Genomic DNA, 21,935 nt, shown 5'->3' on the forward strand with positions numbered 1-21,935 from the left:
TAGATTGGCATCTTACATTTGTGTCAGACATTATGTGAGGAGTTTCTTATATTAAGTGACTCCAACACTTTGCGTGTCATTAGATATACATCTCTGGTTTTGTGCAGTGTAGCTTATTTTCATTAAAGCAGGATGACTAACATCTCAAAAAGAATAGTTGCTGCACACTGACTGCTGTTTACAGAAACAGATGTGCCATTTGCCATTCTTCACCATTTTTGAACTGCCGTTACCACTATGGATAAACTTATCTTCTTTTTTTGTTACAGCTTCCAGTGGTATGTACCTTTTAACAACAGCATATGATAATACTGCGAAGGTCTGGACACACCCAGGCTGGTCACCAGTGAAAACACTAGCTGGACACGAAGGTAAAGTGATGGGAGTGGACATTTCACTGGATGGACAACTTATTGCAACTTGCTCATATGACAGAACCTTCAAACTTTGGATGGCAGAATAGACTGTATACTATATGTTTATATCATGGACTGACATTTGTTGTGGAATGCTCATTGAATGAGTATCTTTTAAAATAAATTTTTTTTGAAACATTTTAAAATTGTTGCCATTTTTTTTCTGGATGCCATTTGGAGGCTAATTGCTTATGAGTCCTGTTGTAGAGTACTTTTTCTTCATTTGTTTGCTTATTGTCAAAGTTTTAAACGTCTTGAAATCCGTGGAATTCAAGTAGCCGTGTACATCAGTTTTTATTGTTCACTGATCCTGCCTGCCACATTCAGCATACTAGAAAATCTTTGAAGGCACGCTGTGGATTTTCTTTCCTATCTGAGACAGGTGCTGTAGCTGATGAAGAAACAGTGCTTGCATTCAGAAGATTTTCTTGTGTTTGTTTGATTCATTTCGTGTTATTTGCATCTCATTTGTAACCTCTTAACTGGGGTATTTACAGGAAAGCAGAGTTGTGGTTTTAGGCTTAAAACTAATTTTTTTACTTTCCTCAGCACTGAACTTGTAACTGTTACTTTCCAACATCAGAGGATCTTGTTTTGTGAAAAAAAATATCTTAAAAGTATTTTATGTTTAGTGACAAGAAAAGGTGAACTATATATTTATGATGAAGATTTAGTATAGTTACGTGTATGTGTAGTTAAAGTGAGAAAATAAACACAGAAGATGGCTACACTATGTAGTGAAACTTTAGGTGCTGTTTGATCAAATTGCTTCTCTTAAATTTTATTTACTTAAGTATTTATTTTTGTCTTTTTTCCTCCCATGATGACGTGCCAAACCCAAATCTACAGTGCACACTTTCCTTGGTCACAACCACATAGTAGATTCCAGGCACTTTCTAGCTTTACACAGTTAACCATTCAGACTGCTAGGGACAATTGCAGTAGTATTAGAAGCAATAGGACCAATAAAAAAGAATTTACAGTCATTCTTAAATATGCTGCCGATACATGTAACCCTGTATGAACTGCAGGAAGGGGCAATTCTAGGCACATTGTGGGTGCTGAAGAGAGCACTTATTGCTAACATCAAAGACTGAAACAATACTAATTTCATTAACTCTGATTGTACCCTGACTTACAAAAGGGGTCCATTCCTGTCATGGTATTAGAATCCCCAAATACTTTGAAAAATTAAAGCTGTGGACCTCAGCCAGCTTTTTCTGAAGGGGTATTGATGAGCCTGTCTTTGAAATAGAACCCATTTCTCTGCCCATTAACTTTACTTTCGGAATTGGTTAGATTGTTCAGTGTTAGAGATGGTATCCTTGGTGGACGGATGCTCATACAGTAAATTCAAGCTAATCATACAAACCACTTTTTTTTCCCTCTGTCAGCCTCCTCTCCAAACATTGTGTGCACTGAAGGTGATACTATGTTTCACCATGGGCATTTAGCTTTCACTGGATGCCTTTCTGTTTCTTAAATGTTATTCTGTTCTTCCTGCTACAACCAGCTGTTTGACAAACAAGATTTGCTTCCACACCTGTCGTGCGAGCATTGTCTCCCTTTATGTCAGAAGGACACACACTGCATTTAGTATTGAAATTTAGTATTTGTTAACTTTCTTACAAAACTAAAGATCTGATTTCAATGGCTTGGTATGGTGAATCACCTTTTGGATTTCTTCTTGTGACATACCTTGGCTTGGCACATATTAGAATTTTGTTCAACTGTTGCACTTATGGTCACTTGTCACATGCCAGTATAAAGGGCACACATAGCCCCTGACCTTTCCCTTTTGTTACAGCTGCAGTTCTCATATATGGTTCATGCCTAAAAGTCATAAACTCTCCCAGTGTTCCTGTGTTTTGCAGATCACTGTCTGAACTCTCCCGGTGTTCCTGTGTTTGGCAGATCACTGTCTGAACTCTGCTGGTGTTCCTGTGTTTGGCAGATCACTGTCTGAACTCTGCCGGTGTTCCTGTGTTTGGCAGATCACTGTCTGAACTCTGCCGGTGTTCCTGTGTCTGGCAGATCACTGTCTGAACTCTGCCGGTGTTCCTGTGTCTGGCAGATCACTGTCTGAACTCTGCCGGTGTTCCTGTGTCTGGCAGATCACTGTCTGAACTCTGCCGGTGTTCCTGTGTCTGGCAGATCACTGTCTGAACTCTGCCAGTGTTCCTGTGTCTGGCAGATCACTGTCTGAACTCTGCCAGTGTTCCTGTGTCTGGCAGATCACGGTCTGAACTCTGCCAGTGTTCCTGTGTCTGGCAGATCACTGTCTGAACTCTGCCAGTGTTCCTGTGTCTGGCAGATCACTGTCTGAACTCTGCCAGTGTTCCTGTGTCTGGCAGATCACTGTCTGAACTCTGCCAGTGTTCCTGTGTCTGGCAGATCACTGTCTGAACTCTGCCAGTGTTCCTGTGTCTGGCAGATCACTGTCTAAGCGGCACCAGCACTGGTTCTTTTCTTTCTGGGAAAGGAGCTCAATGCAGAGCATTTTTTATTTGAGCATTTCTGCAAGTACCAGCACTTCAGCCTGGTCCCGTATGCAAAATGTAGAGAGGAACTTGTGCCCTCTATTATCACATGAAGGCAGCTTTTTTGGGTGCTCAGAACAAGGTAAATGTTAAATAAATTTGTTAGAGTCAGACTGTAAAAATCATTGAGTTATTCAAAAACAATGTCAATCAATAACAAACAATAATGCAGGAGAACCATCATAGTAACTTATGAAAAAGTGCTGAGATGGTGTTTTCAAAAGTCTTTATGACCTCCTGAGGATGTAGCCAATTCAAGGCTCTTAGATTGATTTATTATTTTCTAACTTTGCAAAATAATCTTTACTTGAAAGACATGAGCCAGGCTGTTGCTTGCTGCTGCCAAGGCCATTTTTTTGATACACTGCAGCTTGTGCTTCAAGCAATAATATGCAGGTTTATTTCTACTATTATTTTAGTAAGACAGAATTAAATGCATTACATAAACTTTGTTCTCTATTATGGATTTAAGTACATTAGTGTTTGAATGTTTGAATACACATTTTCCCAAGCAGCATACATTGTAAACATATTTTACATTGTAAATATATTTTTTTAAGCAGCATGTAGATTTTTTTCTACATTCTCCCTCCTGTTAATGCATTTTATTCTATTTGAAACATAAACAATATTATTTTATTCCTCAGCCTTTTTCCTTTCAAGGACTTTCAGTTAAGTTAGTCATTGGTTTTTATATTCAGAAAAAGCATCATTTGAAATTAATTAATTTTAATTCACTTTTAAAAAAAAAGTTTAAAGTAGCAGATATATTAACAAATTTAATTTTTTTTTTTCAATGCAGGAATTTCACAGTAAACACATGTTCCTATTAGTATACCCACACAAATAGCAATTAAAATGTTTATTAGGATGGAACCCCACCCCCCAAACAACAGATGGAAAAAAGTTCGTCAGTGGGTTTGGGCCTGGTTTAGTCATTGCTGATACTTGTCTTTCACAGGTTTTTTTTTTTTTCAGACCTTCATTTTCGAGCTGTTTTCTTACGTTTAGTTATTTTACCCAAAGGTAATTCTGCAGATTGAACTCAGATATGAATCATGGTTAGTATTACAAACAGTACCCCCACTTTTGACTTTAATGTAACATTTATAAGACATTGTTATATTACCATTACTCCAGCCCACCTGGGGTGGTATTACTTTGTAGAAACATACAACTCCTTTTGTGTGAACAGGTAAAAATAAAGCAATTTTGTCCTGTGATCTCACAGTTTCTGTATAAAAAACTTTCCAAAGTCTCATTTTATCCCCAGAGGGACAGAGGACGTTAAAGTCTATTATATGTTGTTGGTATAGCTGTACAAACTCAGCAATTTGAAATGTGCATAGTTTCTGTATACACTTGCTTCAGTTAAAGTTTGGATGCCAGTCTATAAACAGTTCATCACGTCTTCTCACTTTCACTTGTGTGGTTGAGTGCAGGGAAAACCACAATAAGAGAAAATTGTCACACTTATAGTTAACAAATGCACAGTTAAAATAATTATGCTATAGTTCTTGGGTTGCTCTGCTTTTTGTTTTCTTTACTCTTGGCCATTTTGCCCTTGTGTATTAGTCACAAAGTTTTTATTCAGCTGAAAGTTTTTTGTCTGAAAAGAGTTAAACTGCAAAACAGATTTATTTATAAGCAGTTTTTTATATAATTAGCTAGTGAACTGTCAGCCTCCAGCTTTGCAGGCATGAGAGCTTTTACATTTGTTACTGTTTTTATGCTCAGCAATGCTAGAGGTAAACAGCAAATCCAATTCTTTTGAGTCTCACTCATTAACTTTCTTAACTTGTTTTTTTTTAAAATCCCATTGTACCTCTCCACCCGTCCTGCTGACTGTGGTGATTCCTTAAGGAAATCCCAAAAATCTCCCAAGTTGTTGAATTGTCTGATTGACAAAATGTGTCCCATTGCCACTATAGATTCTTTCGGTATGCCAAACCTAGGAATTATTTCCTTTACTAGGGCCTTTGCCACTGTTGCTGCATTCGGATTCCTGGTTGGAAAAGCTTCTACCCATTTTGAAAACATATTTATGATTACTAAACAGTATTTCTTTCCTTCACATTTATTTAACTCTATGGAGTCCATACAAATAGTATGGAATGGATATGGTGGTGTAGGAAACTCCCTTGCTTGTTTTAAATGCTCCTTGTGCATGGTGCTTGTTACAAGTATGACAAGCTGCACAAAATTTTATTGTATAATTTATGTATCCATATGTTTGGAATATTTTATTTACTAACTGTACCATCCGCACTGTTGAGACATGGCTCTGCCCATGGCTCTACAAAGCTGCATATCTAAATAAATTAGGCGGTAATATTGTTTTTTCCTTTGGAAATGTACAGTCCATTCTTAAAAATTGCACCTTGTTTTACCCAGTTTTGTTTTTCTGCTGTTGTAGTAAGCATTTGCATTGTTTTTAACATGTCTAAATCTAAAATCTCAAAGGGCTGTAATTTTTCATTAAAAAATAAAGTTTCTGAGTCTGAGGCTGCTTGCTTTGCAGCTGCATCAGCTCGTGCATCTCTTTGAAATTTTATCCTGTTGTTTTGTATGAGCTACACATTTACAAATAGCTACTTTGGTAGGCAACTGAATAGATTTTAATAGCTCCAAAATAAATTGCGCATGATTAATAGGTTTTTCACTGGATGTAATCATCCCTCTATTTTCTTTATTATTGTGCAAACACATGCACTGTAGAAAAAGCATACTGATTATCAGTATATGCCTTTTACTAAAATACATGCTCCTGTTAAAATTACCAGTTCTGCTGCTTGAGCATACAAGTTGTGTGGCAAAGTTTGTGCTTTTAAATTTTTAGTGTCTGTAACTACTGCATACCCCACCAGATTTTTTCCTGTAGGACCCCTTCTGCATGAGCCATTCATGTAATATGTCACCTCAGCATTATCCAAGGGCATATCTGTAAGATCTTGTTTAGGTAAAGCTAACTGTTTATATGAGGTTGACTCAGCAGTATGGTCATACATGAAAGATGTTTAGCAGGAGAAAGGTATGCAACTTTTTCTTGTGGCAGAATTATTGCAACTGCATGAGGCATTTTTAATGTGAGAGGGTGGAATAACACCACTGAGGCTGAAGCCTGTACTGCCATTGCTGCTGCAACTACTGCTTGTACACAGTGAGGCAAAGATTGCACCACTGGGTCTAACTGTGATGAATAGTAAGCTATGGGGCATTGCTTATCCCCATGTTGTTGCTTTAATACTGATGTCATGTACCATTGCTTACAATCTATGGTCTAAAAAAGTTCGTTTGTGATAACTTGGAAGTCTTAAAACTAATGAAGAAGCTATTAACTGCTTTAACCTGCAGAAAGCCATTTTTGCTTTTGTTTTTCATTGTAAAATAATTTGGTACCCAGTTCCAACAAAAATTAGTTGTACCTAAGAAAAGACATTATTTCTTTTTTAGTTGTTGGTTTGGGTGCTTGCAAAATTGCTGTTTTTTTCCTTTTTTCTTTCCCCTTATTTAGTATTTTATTTTTATTGAATATTACATATCCCAGGTATTTAACCTGTGTTTTTTTTCCCAAAGTTGTAACTTACTTTTGTTTACTTTGTGTCCTTGTATTAATAAAATTTTAACAATGCTACTGTATTCAGATGTCATTTACATAAAGTAAATTTGACTACTTTCTGGTGGGGTAGACCCTGCCAGGTTGCTAGCCATTTTTGTGCAAATATTATTGGGCTTTTACAATATTCCTGTGGTAGTCGAGTATATGTATACCTTTTACCCTGAAATGTAAATGCAAACCAATATTGACTATTAGGATGTATAGGTATTGAAAAGAAAGCATTGCTTATATCTACCACAGTAAAATACTTCTGTTGTGGCTTTAAATCATTTAACAAGGTATGTGGGTCTGCACGTGGGTGCTTTAGGTATTACTGCATTATTTACAGCTTATAAATCTTGTACCATCTGCCATTCCCGTTTGCTTTTTAACAGGAAATAGGGTGTATCACATGGTGAATCAGGAGATTCTACCAGTACTCCTTTTGAGTAATGCTGCTTATTATAGGCTTAATTTTTACTTTTGCATTCTTTTCCAAAATGTATTGTTTTTCTGTGGTCTAAAAGCTGACTTTGGGGTAATTGTAACTGGTTCTGCTGCTTGAATAAGCCCTACATTTAACTTGCCTGTTGACCACAGAGTCGTTGGGATTTTACACAAGGCCTCCTTTTTCTTTTAATAAAATGCTAATTAGCTGTCCTTACTAGATTGCAAGTGTACAGCTGTATGTGTCTGTGTCAACCAATTCAGTTTTATTTTTATATCCCTTGTCCTGACATTTTTAAATCAGTCTGTTTTCCCATTTTGTTACCTTTTTTTTTAAGTCTGCCCATTTAACACTTTTGTTTTTTTGTCAAGCTGACATGTGGCAGTCTATTGGACTTATACAATCTCATGAACTCCTGAGGTAATGAACAGCTTACTACACTGTTTCCCTCAGTATCCCAGCATAAAGTTTGTAATATTAATTTGTCAGCAGGATTTTTACTTATATTTCTTATTAGGTCCTGGTGTGCTACAGTAGTATGGAGTACAATGTAACAAGTGCTGCTGATCAGTGTCAAGGGAGGGTACCTTACTGATGGCTACGTTTATCAGTTCTTTGGTTACTGCCCTGGACCAATCATAACTAGGTCCTGGCTGTACCAATAATAGGCTTCACCCTCTGATCACACCACAAGAGCATTCATTTGTCTTTGTGCTTCCATACCCTGCATGGTAGGAACTACTGCTATGCCAAATATCTGCACAAGGTCTTTTCCCAGTAAGTTTACTGGATATTTTTGCAGAAACTACAATTTTACTTTTCTGAGTCATACCTGAAACAGGGTCAGTTATTGCTATATTATGGGAAAGTGGTTCCCTGTATAGCTGTCCATTTGCTGCTTTTACTAATATATAATCAGGTGATTTAGAATGTTTTGGTAACTTGAGGGGTGTATCAAAGTCCCTGAGTCACACAGGAATTTGACCTTTTTCCCTCCACCAGAAGTGTTACTTCTGGTTTTGTATTTGCTAGGTAGAGCTCCAGGCTCAACAATGCTAAATCTAAAATTTTATTTTCATTTTTATTCTCTACATCTATTTGTACTTCCTCTATTCCCTCTACTACATTCACATTTTCTTTTTGTTTATTAACCTTTCCTGATGATTTTTGGTTATTATTACTATCATATAGTCAGTCCACATTTCCTTTATCTTCTGTCATTGCTTTCTTATTTTGTTTATAGTCCCTAGCTAGATGCCCTTTTTACCTGACTGTAATACAAATACTTCAGCTCCGTCTTCAGCAGTGAAGACTTGCGCCTTTTTTTTCTTTTTACTATTAAGGTGTCTTTCCTAGCATACTCAAGTAAGGCTTGCAGCCTGCTTGTTCAGTGATTTATCATATGCCTTGTAATAAAACTACTAACAGAGGCAATGCAACCTTTTAAAAATGTATATATTTTTTAAATTGCTGTTTTAAGCATTTTAATAATCTAGCATAATATCCATCTACTGTCTTATTTCCCTGTTGTATGCATTAATTAATGCAAGTCCAGTCTGCTCTAAGTTTTCATTTTTCAGAGATTTTGTCTGTTAGACCTTTCATTCTGTTGTCTAAAAATGTTTCAGAATTTTTTAAGCTTCTGTTTTTTTTCTTTTTACAATTTGCTTTCTCAATCCACCTATGTGCTTGAGGTATGCCTAGTTGGTGCTGTTTTTCATCAGATTAAAGCTTGTTTAAGGAGTTTAACTAGTGAAAGTTTATCTAGTTTACTATCAAATTTATAGTTGTTAACACATTTTGCAAAATATCTCACATTATCTGCTTACTGCAATTGCATATGCTTTACATTATCCGTTAGGGGATCTCGTGATCTCTTAGTGCACTGATTTCCCATGTCTTAAAAAGACTGTTACGTAACCCTTCTCTTGTACCACGTGGTATTTTATTTCCCCATATCCACAGTAGTGTCTAGAATGACTGTTTACTTTGCTTTGTTATTCCTGATCTATGACTCAAGATACAATACTTTGACTCTCTCCCTGCTATTACAAACCTTAGCAATAGCACAGTGTAACCTGGTCCCTGATCTAAAACAAAGACAAAGAGGGAAATTCTTCTTACCTGAGCCTCCTGCTCTTACTGTTTTTCCTTGGGGCCCAGTCTTCAGCCACAGATCAGAAAGTGGACAGCCTCTTTACACACAACAATTCAGTCGGAGGTCTTTTCACTTTAAGAAGAACCATTTTTTCGGCAGCTTCTCCTGCATAGATTTATTAGCACTCATGCACTCTGTGACCTGCAGCTTACCAACAAGGACCAAAATGTTAAATAAATTTGTTAGAGTCAGACTGTAAAAATCATTGAGTTATTCAAAACAATGTCAATCAATAACAAACAATAATGCAGGAGAACTCAAGTATCTAACTCTAATGTACATTAGGAGGCAAAAACCATACACAAACTTGTACAGAATTTTGTCTGCTTTATTGACAGAAGACACCATTTTATATATGTCATTATCAGTTTTGCCCACCTCACTGGCGTGGTCAGTGACAGGGTCTTTACATCATAGTAACTTATGAAAAGTGCTGAGATGGTGTTTTCAAAAAGTCTTTTCCCATGAGAATGTTACAGCCTTGCAAGCACCTGGTCAGTCACGATGACCTCCTGAGGATGTAGCCAATTCAAGGCTCTTAGATTAGTTCGAATACAATGGGTGCAGTTCTTCTTAAATGCCTTCCTTTGTTTCTTGCTTGCCAGCTGGATACTATCTCTAAAGGCTATTCTTCTGGTGGAAGCAGGAAGAAGATACACATGCGAACAGATTTATTATTTTCTAACTTTGCAAAATAATCTTTACTTGAAAGACATGAGCCAGGCTGTGCTTGAAGGCCAAATTTTTGATTACACTGCAGCTTGTGCTTCAAGCAATAATATGCAGGTTTATTTCTACTATTATTTTAGTAAGACAGAATTAAATGCATTACATAAACTTTGTTCTCTATTATGGATTTAAGTACATTTATTCCTAACTAAAGCACACATTTCTCTATATATTTGACCACACAACTTATATGTGTTTAAATGTTTGAATACACATTTTCCCAAGCAGCATACATTGTAAACATATTTTCTAAGCAGCATACATTGTAAATATATTTTTTAAGCAGCATGTATAGATTTTTCTAACAGTAAAACAGTAAGGTAATCCACTTGATCCCATGCCAGCATTGGCCAGAGTCCTATATTAGTTAATGTCTTTGCTTTCAAAGCCATCTTGTGACATAGCTTTTATTCTTCACTAGTGCTGAGCTCTCCCTCCTTTAATAAGGGTCAGTTTTACATCTGCTGCTGGTTGACAGTATAAGGAACACAAGAACTGCACCTCTGGCTGCAACCTTGGGCTTCCCTTGATGTCAGCATCAGCTATCCTATATTCAAGCATCTGGTGCTTGGTCTTGCGTGTATGCTTCAAATGGGGTGAACTGTTGAGGCCCCAACTGAATGTTTGTTGATTGTATTTGGGATCTGGGAGTCTACTTCTGTGTAACATGTAGTGCAGGACTCGCTATCTGTCAGTCTTCTGTGCCATTTCACACCATAGGGATATGTTATGTATGTATGCACTGTTTGTCTTATGCAACTAGATCTCAGTTTGGGGAGTGTACCCGTAATGAGCATGACTTGATGCCACTTCCATTCCTGACACAGGTCTTTCATGACCCAGGGCCACCTTTGCTTTGCACTGGGCTTTGTTTTATGGCCCCATAAACTGATACCCAGTGGTTTCTTACTGTCTGCTTTGTTTTAGATGAGCCCAGGCTCTGTCCAACCAGAGCTCTGGAGCTTGGGGCCAAGGAATGTCTCCCTCCCACTAAGTTTCCCTCTTAGAAAGGGATTTTGTGATTCCAAATAAATAGCTTTGGGGGATTCTCTTCACTGGGTCTATAAATGGGTTCATCTTCTCTTCCTTTGCATTTTGTCATTTTTTTCCTCTGAAGCAACTGTGCTTGTGGAGGGGGGATTGCTCACCCTGTCACTCTGCATACTGTGATGAGACATGCCACACAGTATTAGAGGGTACCTTACCCTTAAGCCCACCAGTTCTCTTCCGATGTTCACATGGTTTACATTTTGATCCTGATTTATGTGTTAGATAAAGTTCCTAGGTTGATATCTAATGCATCAGAGCCTTTGAAATGTGCATGTGAAACCTGAATAATAAATTGAGTCTCACATGCTTCATCTTTACTGCCTCATATTGGCGCACAGTGAGAAACACTGCCGTAAATGCCAGCCATTTACAGATATAGACGGGAGAAATTCTACCTAGGTTCCTGTCTGGAGAATGGTGAAAGTTGAACTCGCCTAGTGCCTGGATCAACAAGAGGGTCCAGACACAACCTCAAGCCTGTGCTGAAGAACTATCAAAAGGCTAAAGGCATGGGTGGTGCACTCCTGCTTACACCCTTTTGGAGTGGAAGCGGTTATATAACAAGCTACCAGTCCCAGATGGTCATGACTTCACCCTGATCTTGTAAAAGCTCGGGTTTAAGCCCACCCTCTGCTTCTGTGGATGATGGACTCTGATCAGATGTTCCCTTTGCTCTCACAATGGGCATGTGTATCCTATTGTGTAGTTACTCCCTATCCATGGTCAGACATCCAGAATAGGCCTGCCCACCCACCTGATCCCAGAGAGCAGTTCCTGGAATACCTGGTGGTAGCACATTGGTAGCACTTGTGTCTGAGAACTCTTCTCAGGCCTTTCCTACAAACCACAGGTAAAGGAACATGTAACAAGTCTTCCCACACCAGAGCCTGTGGTTCAGGCTGTAAACTTTAGGAAGTCCTTTGAAGTCTTTTAGGACCTATCCACTGATGTGCAGAAATGCACAGTTTGAGATCATGACCAAGACATAGGTGTCAGACTCTTACGTTTAATAAATGTTTTTGTTAGGGGCATCCCTGAGCCCTGGCATCATGGAAACCTACAAACTACATCTACCAAGTTGCATGCTTAGTCCCACACAAGTTATATGTAAGAACACACCCCTTCTAGGGATGGAAGTGGAACAGGGGTCTCCTTCACGTTAGCTTTCTCAGAGAAGTTGGAAATTCTAAAACTATCATCTCAGATGAATAAGGAGAATGATTACCATCTTAAAGGATGCCCAACCTGGTGACAACTACCTTGTAGAAGTCTAAAGTTGAATAAAGTCCACTCCTTCCCCTTGAAGTTTCAAACTAAGGATCTAGGGTGTAAAAAGAAGAGTTAGGTGCCTTGGGTTTTTCCTCTCGATAGATGATGTCATTAAAGATGCTGTGTATATGCCATGGAAACTGTATTGTGCTCCTATAGCTTTCAAGAAGGTTGGACCCTCTTTAAGCTCCCAGATGAATGGAGTGAGATCTTGACCTGGAATTGTACAGTAGACGCCTACATTGATCTTTTCAGTGTGGCGGAAGACCCAGAGACACCAGCACTAATACCAGCAAAGGAGTCTAGAGCTTTGGACATTGTGAACAAGAGAGTTTTCTCTGCCATGTCAGAGATTAAATCCCACAACTGTTCATTCTGATTCCAGTCTTCTGTGGCAGATCAGGTGGTGGTAAAGCTTTCCACCCTTCCTGAGTCTAGGCTCTTGATTTTCAGGAATGCCATGTGGCCTGCTGTGATTTTAATTGTACTGACACTGTGGCCAAGGCAGCAAGTATATCCCCCTTTTAAGTGGGAGGTCATAATTAACTATACTTCACAGGATGAACTGTTACAGAGAACAGGTTTTCACACTCTTGTGGACCTTATTGATCACCTTCAACCTTCCATCTCTTTTTCTAGGTGTATGAACAGAGTAAACTCTAATGTGATTTTGAGAGAACCAGCCAGTTGGAGAACACAAATCAGCATTTAGTTAATAGCACTATCAAACAATCAGTACTCAAGCTGAGAAGATCATTGGTGTAAATATGCTGTAGTAGTACAAGCCCACAAACCATTGTTGTTAGTTGAGTTTGACTGTTCCTGACCTCCGGGACTTTAGCCACAAGGCCTATCTGTCAACAACACCTGCTTCTTTAAATTATTCCAAATTTATATTCACTACTTCAGTAATGCTGTATATCAAGCTTAGTCTCTGCTGACCCATTTACATTTGATTGTTTCCAGCATCTGTGTCTTTGGTGATACTGCTCTTTGCATTATGTTTGCAAGGCATTTGAGTTTTAATTTTATTATCAGACATTCTGGTGAACAGTATGGGTTTATTTGGTGACCATTTGAAATGTCAGCACCCACTAGAGAGAGTCCCAAAACAAGATGAATGAATGGCCAAAAAAAAACGGGCTTGTATATACTAAGTTGGAGATGGCTATTTTCTGTCATAGTCCCTTTTCTCTGAGGTATGGTGATCTCGGAATTAGTATATAGAAGTCTGGGAGTGCAGAGAGAGATGTCCAAGATTTGCTATTCTCCTGCATTTCTAGTCTTTTTTGTATTTTTCAGTCTGTCTGCACACACCATTTCGAGTGCCAACATTTCAATAGAGAGACATTTATTTATTTAAATATTGACTGATTTGAAAAGTTTCTTACAGTGCCACAGTTCAAAATCATTAATTTTCCAGTGCACAGCCTTATAGTCCAATTCTCACAGCCATATATTATTACTGGGAAGATCGTACTTGGATTATATGAAACTTTGTTGACAATGAGATGTCTTTGCCTTTTAATATTTTATCCAGATTTACCTTGGCTCTCTTCCTAAGAAGAAAGCATTTTTTAACATCATTGCTACAGTCACCAACTTGAGAAATTCGTATCCCCGGAAAAATAAAATCTGTCACTGCCTCGACTTCTCCCCATAGGTTTGCAAAGAATTGTTAGAGAAAGATAACATAATTTTTGTTTTTTTAATGCTGAGCTTTTTGTGTTTTCTTCTTTTAACATCCTGCATCCTGTTCAACTTCTCCTCACTTTCAGCCTTCATAATGGGATCATCTGCATATCTGAAGTTGGTAATATTTTTTGCTATCAGTTGTGATTTCAGGATCTGATTCATCTAGGCCAGAATTTTGCCTGATGGTCAGCATAGAGCTTAAATAAATTGTATTTATTTTATTTTACATTTGTTGACCAGGAGTGTCCGGCTGAACTATTGCCCTTTTTCAGCGGAGGCCCAGGGAGAAAAGCTCCAAAGATGTTCAGTGCAATAAAATAGTAATACAGATGCATTTCAATAAAAATAGCAATAGAGAATTTTGGTAGATAAATACGTAAGCTTACATACATGTATATTGTTGACAGATAAAACAGTACTATAAACACAAAGGAGAATGTTAAAAAAGTAGAATAAGTTGTATGTTTTGGTTTAAAAAGAGAGTTAAATATAAGGTTTTGTATGTAGGGGTAGCAGAAACTTAAAAGGTTGCATAAGAATTTCAGGGAGCAGAGTATAAAAGAAGCTTTGGAGGTTGCATAGAAAGCATAGGATGAAGTAGTTAATGGTGAGTTTTACTAAGTTACTTTGACTGTACTATAAAAGGTAGGTAATAATCAGGGAGGGGGTGAGTACAATGGCAGGACCAGTGTTTTCTAAAGTGGTCTTTGGCTGCTAGTTTAAATTGGGGTGAGTCAGGGACCTTATTTGTAGTGGGAGTTTGTTCCATGCAATAGAGGGATGGTAGCTATATAAGTTGCACCCTGTGTTGGATTTGGGTTTATGGATTTTTAGTAGGTCTTGGGTTGAGCTTCAGAGAAGTCTGGTAGGGGAGTAGTGAGAGATGAGAGAAGATAGACTTGGGCAGAAATCAGTCTGATATAGGCTGGAGTGTATGATTTGGAGCTGAGATTGTAGGAACAGGCGAGGTAGTTCGGGCCAGTTCAGGTATTTTAGGGAAAGAGAGAGTGGTGAGATTTATATGTTTGCTTAGCTGCAACTCTAGCTATTTTGTGGTAGGTTGATTCTAATTTGGTAAGTAGGGAGGAATTCAGATTTGTGATTATTTGGGAGCAATAGGTTAAGTATGGTAGAAGGTAGGCATGGGTAAGAGAAATCCTAGCTTCAGTCGTTAGGAATTTGTTGTTCCTGTACAGTAGTCCTAGCTTTTGGTGGGCTTTTTTGATACAATTGTTAATGTGAAGATCGAATTTTAGTTGGTTGTCAATGGTAATGCCAAGGAGTTTTGTGCTAGTTTCGACTTCTATAGGAATATTGTTAGGGACCTTATGGAGAAGGAAAGTTTAATGTGGTTTGCAGATTTAGGTAAAAAGAGTAGTAATTTTGTTTTCTTAGGGTTGAGGATGAGCTGATTATTAGTGAGCCATGTCTCTACTGAGTTGAAAGATGTCTGGGTATTTGTTAGGAGTTCTAAGGGAGAATTTGCAGTAGTTATGACTGTAGAGTCATTTGCGTATTGGACAATGTTAGAATGAGGACAAGAGGAGTGGCGATAGTTGGTGAAGATATTAAAGAGTAGTGGTCCAAGAATGGAACCTTGGGGAACACCAGTTCTTACTGAGAGAGGGGTAGATGGTGCTGAGTCCCATCATACTGACTGCAGCCTATCAGATAGCTAGAGAACCATGCAACTGTATCAGGGGAGAAGTTGAGGTCTACAAGTTTACTATGTAGCAGAGTGTGTGAGACAGTATCAAAAGCCTTAGAAAGCTCAAGGAATAGACAGGATATGAGTTTGTTGAGAAATGATAGAGCTGTGGTTGTACTATGCTTGGGACGGAAGCCATACTGTGTTGGAGTCAGAGGTTTTTCTTGTAAGAGATAATGCATAACCTGTTTGTGTATACATTTTTCTCAAGGATTTTTGGAGAGAGGGCAGAGGATAGTGATGGGTCTGAAATTAGATATTTCTGTGGCTTTACCTCCTTTATGAATAGGAAGAGTCTAAAGCCATTTCCAGATAGAAGGAACTTTAGACTTAGAGATGGAGTGATTGATTAGTATAGATACAGGCATAGCAAGGGAATGTACAGCAATCTGGAGAAACTAAGAAGGAATATTGTCTGCTGATACAGAGCATGGTTTGAGCTTTGAGAGTAGAGTTCTGATATAGTTAGTGGAGAGAGGTTTGAGAGAGAAGGAGTTTACAGACATAGTGGTTGAGGGGTGTATAGGGAGGTTTGAGAGGTTGAGGTTAAATAGTTTGGAAATGGATTCGATAAAGTAGGTGTTGAAGTTATTGGCAGTTTCTTCAGTTGTCTTGTCAGGACATGGGTTTGGTGAAGTTGGGTTACCTGGATGTAGTATTTGGTTTATAGCAATCCAGAAATTTTTGGATCAGATTTTAATGTTTTTGGGGGATTATAATAAAAGACTTTTTTGTCTTTGTTAATTTTTTTTGGGTAAAGTAAGGTGACAACCCTTTCTTGTCTTGAACTATTCCGCATTAATTTCTGACTGTTTATTGTTGGTCTGCATACTGATTCCTCAGGATGCAAATAAGGCAAACTGATATCCCCATTTCTGTGAGGAAAGTGCAACAGTTTATGGTCCACACAGTCAAAGGCTTTAGAGTAGTCAAAACAGAAATAAATATTTTTATAAATCTGTTATCTAACAGATGTTGGCAGTTTGATCTCTGGAACGTCTGCTCTTTCTAAAGCCAGTTTACATACTTGTCTGTAGTTCAGTGTATCTCAAGAATATGGCTTGCAGGATCTTGAGCATTATTTTGCTAGCATGTGAAATAAGTACAATTGTTTGGTAATTTGAGCACTCTTTAGCTCTGCGTTTGTTGGGATTGTAATATAAATTGACTTTTCAGTCCAATGGCCAAAGCTGTGTATTCCAGATTTGTTGACAAGTTATGAGTAACTCTGTAACATCATTTTGCATGATTTCAAATAGTTCAACTGGAATTCAATCACTTCCTGTAGTCATCTTATTAGAAGGGCTTTTCAGGATCCTTTTAACATCCTTCTAAGATGTCAGTCCTGCCTGTAGTTTCAGAGGCAAATACTAAGGTTATCAGTTTGCAGACTATTACAAGCTTAGTCAATAATCTTTTTATAAACAAGAAACATCTTTATTAAGTTATCACATATGACATAGGCAATTATACATTTATATAAATGAAAACAAACTATACTGACATAATTTTAGTTACAAACATTATACATCACAAGTCATATTGACATAATTTTAGGTGCAGATATACATCAGTTATCTATCCAGTCATTAGGTAAAAATATTATACATCACTTCTAATCTATGCAGTCATTATCAGTCATACCGCATTCAATTCCTACCTTCTTTTAAACCTCCTTCCTACTCTGCATGTATTGTTCCCACAGTTCCCACTTTTTTCTATGTAATTTGCCCCAACCCTTTTCTAAAGATCCCAATTCCAGTTGTTTTATCTCTGTTACTATGTTCACTACTTCTAATAAAGTTGGTTTAGACTTTGATTTACATTTTCTAGTAATTGTTTTTTTGGCAGCCACCATAATTAGACTCAGCAAGGCCTTACTATGTCTAGGCAATTCCAATTCTGTGTCATAGCTCAAAAAAATAATGTCTTTAGTTATACCAGATGTTCTTCGTGTTTCACTGTTGCAGTCATCACATTTGGGTTATCTGCTTGCAGTAGCCCTCAGTCGGCCTGATTATCAAAGTCTTGGGTCCTGCGTCAGTTGCTGCCTCATCTTCCATGATGTCAGGTAGTCAGGGGTATAAAGCATGCAGCCGACGCAATTACATCAGTCTTTCTTGCCATGCGGTGCCCAAAGCAGAAGCAGTTTGCATGTGCCGGTTGGCCGACTCCTGAAATTTTCGTTTTCGAGTTTCAGAACCGAAGTCTTCAACTAAGCTAAGTATCCCGTTGGGGAAACTTTTTCTTGCTCTAAACCGATGTCAGTAAAAGTTAATTGTATTTCTTGTGGAAAGCAAATACCTCATAAACATTTCCATTCGTACTGCATTCCTTGCCTAGGCCCAGACCACGATGTACCTCGCTGTTGGTTTTGTGCCCTATTTAAATAACGAACCATCGGTATAGTTGTGCTTCTAATTATTTTGGTACTCGGTTCAATTATCCAGAAATGGCTTTGGTAAGCCACCCGACTACCGACTTTCTGAAAAAACGCAAAGATAAAGACAGAGACAGACCGCCTAGGTCCAAAGCTGCCGACGCTTCTCCTAAGCTAGTCGCCAGTTCGCCGGTACTCAGTGAGGCGCTTTTGCAGCCTGATACCTGCTACTTCAGATTCGCAAGCCTCTACTGAGACCCATTCAGAGTCAGGTATGCCTACTGTGGAACCTGCGGATGTCTCTACCTTGGATGGGTCCGGAGCCGCTCTGCAGGCACCTGCTTCTGAGGGTGTATTCAGGCCTACTGACTTGCATATTAAACCAACACCATCTTCTTCTTCTAGGCCTAAAACTCGATCTATGCCTAAAAAATGAAGCCCAGACCGCATGGTCAGGCCCCTATGCCTAAAAAACAAATGATTAGAATGGCTGAGGACCTTATTACTCTAATCAGGGGAAGCCACCCTTCCCCCTCTAAGAGACCTAGGACTGATTTTCTTTCTGATTCTTCTGATCAAGATTCTGAAATTTCCATTTTCTCTGATGACCAGGATTTGCCCTTATCTACCTGTGAGGATTTTGATGCAGAGGACTCCGTTCCCTCTGCTTCCCCTCCAGAGGATTTCTCTTTTGGTGAAACCTTGCATACTCTTAGGGAGCATTTTTGCTGGGAAAGCCAAGATTACGCTGACTCAAAAAAGAGGCTTAGGGAATTCTTACTCCTGCCTCAACACAGGCCTTTAGCTATCCCTCCTGTACTGGACATTGTAGATGATGCCTTCTCGGAATCTAGCATGGCCCCTGACTCTTTACCTCCTGCTCTCAGAAAACCTGATGGGTATTACAGGGTACCTGACTCTCACAAGTTCCTCTTTAAAAATCCTACTGCGGATCCTGAGACCATTTCACAGGGACCCAAGGACATTATGGCTACTGCTGTCAAAAATCCTACCCTCTCTGACAGAGATTCCAGGGTACTGGATAGATGGGGAAAGAAGGTATACACTTCTGCTACTGTAGCCATTATGGCTTTAAACTGCCAGTTTCATATGTTAAAGTATCAGCAGCATATTACTGGATTGCTTAAACAGAATATGATGTTGATTCCTGACTGAACTGAAAAGAAAGAATTACAGGATTTAATGCATTCTGCTGAACAAGTTGGAAAACATACTTTGCAATGTGGTTTTGATTTATTAGAGGCATCTTGCAGGGCTGCTGTCACTGGGTCTGTACTTAGAAGGCATGTTTGGTTTAAGGAGCAATCTTTGCCAGATCATGTTAAAGCTAAATTACTGGATGCTCCCTTAAACTAAGACCACCTGTTTGGCCACAAAGCAGAAGAAGTGCTTAAAAAGATGGAGGAAAAAGCTAAATCTATGCAAACTGTTAAAGATTTCCTACAAGTACAACCTCCCAGATTTAGTAGGCATTGGCCCTCTAAGAATTGGTCCTTTCCTGCCTCTTCCAGGCCTTCTCAGTCCAAACCCAGAACCAGGAGAACACCCAGGCTTCAGTCCCAAAGTACTCACAGGCCTAGGCTGTGGGGGGCTCCCACTTCCAAAGCAGGGAGTAGTAAGACTCCCCCCTATGGTAAACTGTCTCAATGACTTAACTTTAATCCTTCCAAGCCCTGCTCATCTGACTGTTCCTTTAGGGGAAAAGATTTCCCTGTATGCAAAAAATTGGGAACTCATTACCCAGGACAAATGGGTTTTAAATATAGTTTCCCAATGATACAGATTCCACTTCCACTCTTACCAACCCCAAATGGCTGGCCAGACCTACCCCCAAATCAGTGGGCAGAGGCTCAAAAGGAAGTTCTATCTCTTTTAAGCATCAGGGCTATTCAACCTGTTTGAGAAGAAGAATGGGGGCAAGGATTTTACTCAAGACTTTTCCTGGTACCCAGAAAAGACAATTCCTAGCGTCCTATCCTGAATCTGTCTATCTTAAGCACATTTTTGGTAATCCCAAAATTCAGGATGCTAACTCTTCATCAGCTGCTTCCCATGCTAGGCAAAGATGCCTGGTTGGCAACACTGGATTTAAAGGAAGCCTACCTGCACATCCCAATAAAGGAATCCTGCAGAAGATACCTATGCTTCAGAGCAGGCTACATGCACTATCAGTTCTCTGCAAAGCCCTTTGGCTTATCTACTGCGCCCAGGGTATTCACAAAGTGCCTAGCTCCAGTCATTGCATTTTGCAAGCAAAGAAATATTCAAATATACCCATACCTGGACGATTGTCTAATTCAGGCAGAAAGCCAGGATATATTATTAAATCATCTGGCATTTGTAAAGAAATTGCTAACTTCTCTGGGGTGCACCATAAATGAAAAGTCGTCACATCTTGTACCCTGCCAACAAATTGTATTCCTGGGAGCAAGCTTGAATACAACTTCCCAGATGGCCTACCTCACTCCAGAGAAAAAAGTACATTTGACAGCCTACTTCAAACTACTGGCCACAAAAACCCAGCTATCTGCAAGGAAAATTCTGCAAGCCCTGGGGTTCATGGCCTCCTGCATTCTACTAATTCCATATGCAAGACTGCATATGAGGAAACTACAATAGTATCTAAAAAGCCTATGGTATCAACATTCTCAGGATCTAGAATCAATGATTCCTATCATATCTTGTCTACAGATAGAGTTCCTTTGGTGGGCAGAGGCCTGCCACCAAAACAAGGCACTGCCATTCACTCTATCCCCTGCCGCCCAAACCCTAACAGACGCATCAGACTATGCATGGGGGTCATTTGGCAGGGCAGTGCATTCAGGGCAAATGGAACCCAAGTCAAATGCACCTGCATATCAGTCAAAAAGCAATGTTAGCTGTACAGTATGCTCTGACAGCCTTCAAAGACCACATTCTTCCAGGACAATTATTGGTAAAGACGGACAACACCACTGTTATGTGGTACATAAACAAGCAGGGAGGAACACACTCATACCCTCTCTGCACACTAGCCATGGCTCTGTGTACCCATAATATTGTTTTCCTCTGTAATATTGTTAATTTGTCTCTATTCGTATGTATTTGTATGTCTGTTTGGGGCTTTTCCCCTCAGGTCTCCACTGAAAAAGGGTAATTCTTACCCAGCTGGACCAACCCGGTTAACAAATGCAAAGTAAATAAATAATACTGATTGCACCAGACTGGCCACACCAACACTGGTACCCCTTCTTGCGCAGTGTGTCACTGCTGGCACCTTGGCACCTGCCTCAGACCCCTACTCTGCTGTCTCAGCAGGAGGGGCAGATTCTGCACCCACATCTTCAAACCCTGAACCTGGCAGCCTGGCTAATTTCCTGATCTCTCTGTTCCCATCTCTTGGTAAGCAAGTGATGGATGTCATTTTGGAGGCAAGGAGGCCTAGTACTAGAAAATCCTATGCTGAAAAATGGAAAAGATTCTGTTCCTGGAGCCAAACTCAAGAGATGGGCACAGCAGCGCCCAATTTACCTCAGATTCTTCAATACTTAACTGAGATGCTTCACAAGGGCCTTTCCTTTTCCTCCATCAAAATTCATTCCTCAGCCATTTCAGCTTATTACAGTACAGAACCACCCCTCTTCTCTCATCCACTGCTGAAGCAATTCCTCAGAGGGGCCAAAAACTTAAGACCACCCAGGAGAGCCCCTACTCCAGCCTGGGACCTTAACTTTGTATTGGAAAAGCTCACTCTACCTCCCATCGAGCCAGCTGCAAATGCAGAGTTGAAATTCCTTTCTTGGAAAACAGCCTTCCTTCTAGCCATCACTTCAGCAAGAAGGGTGTCTGAATTACAGGCCGTCATGGCTGTGGAGCCTTTCATCATCTTTCATTCGGACAGGGTGTCCCTCAGGACCAATCCCTCCTTCATGTCCAAGGTGGTA

The 21,935-nt window shown here is 39.3% G+C and overlaps 1 protein-coding gene across 2 annotated transcripts in view; it reads left to right on the forward strand.

Annotated features, from left to right (window-relative positions):
- The window catches only part of PRPF4 (pre-mRNA processing factor 4), a 981,057-nt gene extending 980,501 nt beyond the window's left edge, over positions 1-556 (forward strand). For both annotated transcript variants that reach the window (XM_044058032.1, XM_044058033.1), the window contains exon 14: positions 270-556. In XM_044058032.1, coding sequence (XP_043913967.1) covers positions 270-463 — 194 coding nt within the window. In that variant the 3' untranslated portion in view covers positions 464-556. The remainder of the gene's footprint in view (positions 1-269) is intronic.
- Positions 557-21,935: the final 21,379 nt, after the last annotated feature.

This window comes from Protopterus annectens, chromosome 16.part0, assembly GCF_019279795.1.
Source record: "Protopterus annectens isolate FY-2018-M chromosome 16.part0, PAN1.0, whole genome shotgun sequence".
NCBI lineage: Eukaryota > Metazoa > Chordata > Ceratodontiformes > Protopteridae > Protopterus > Protopterus annectens.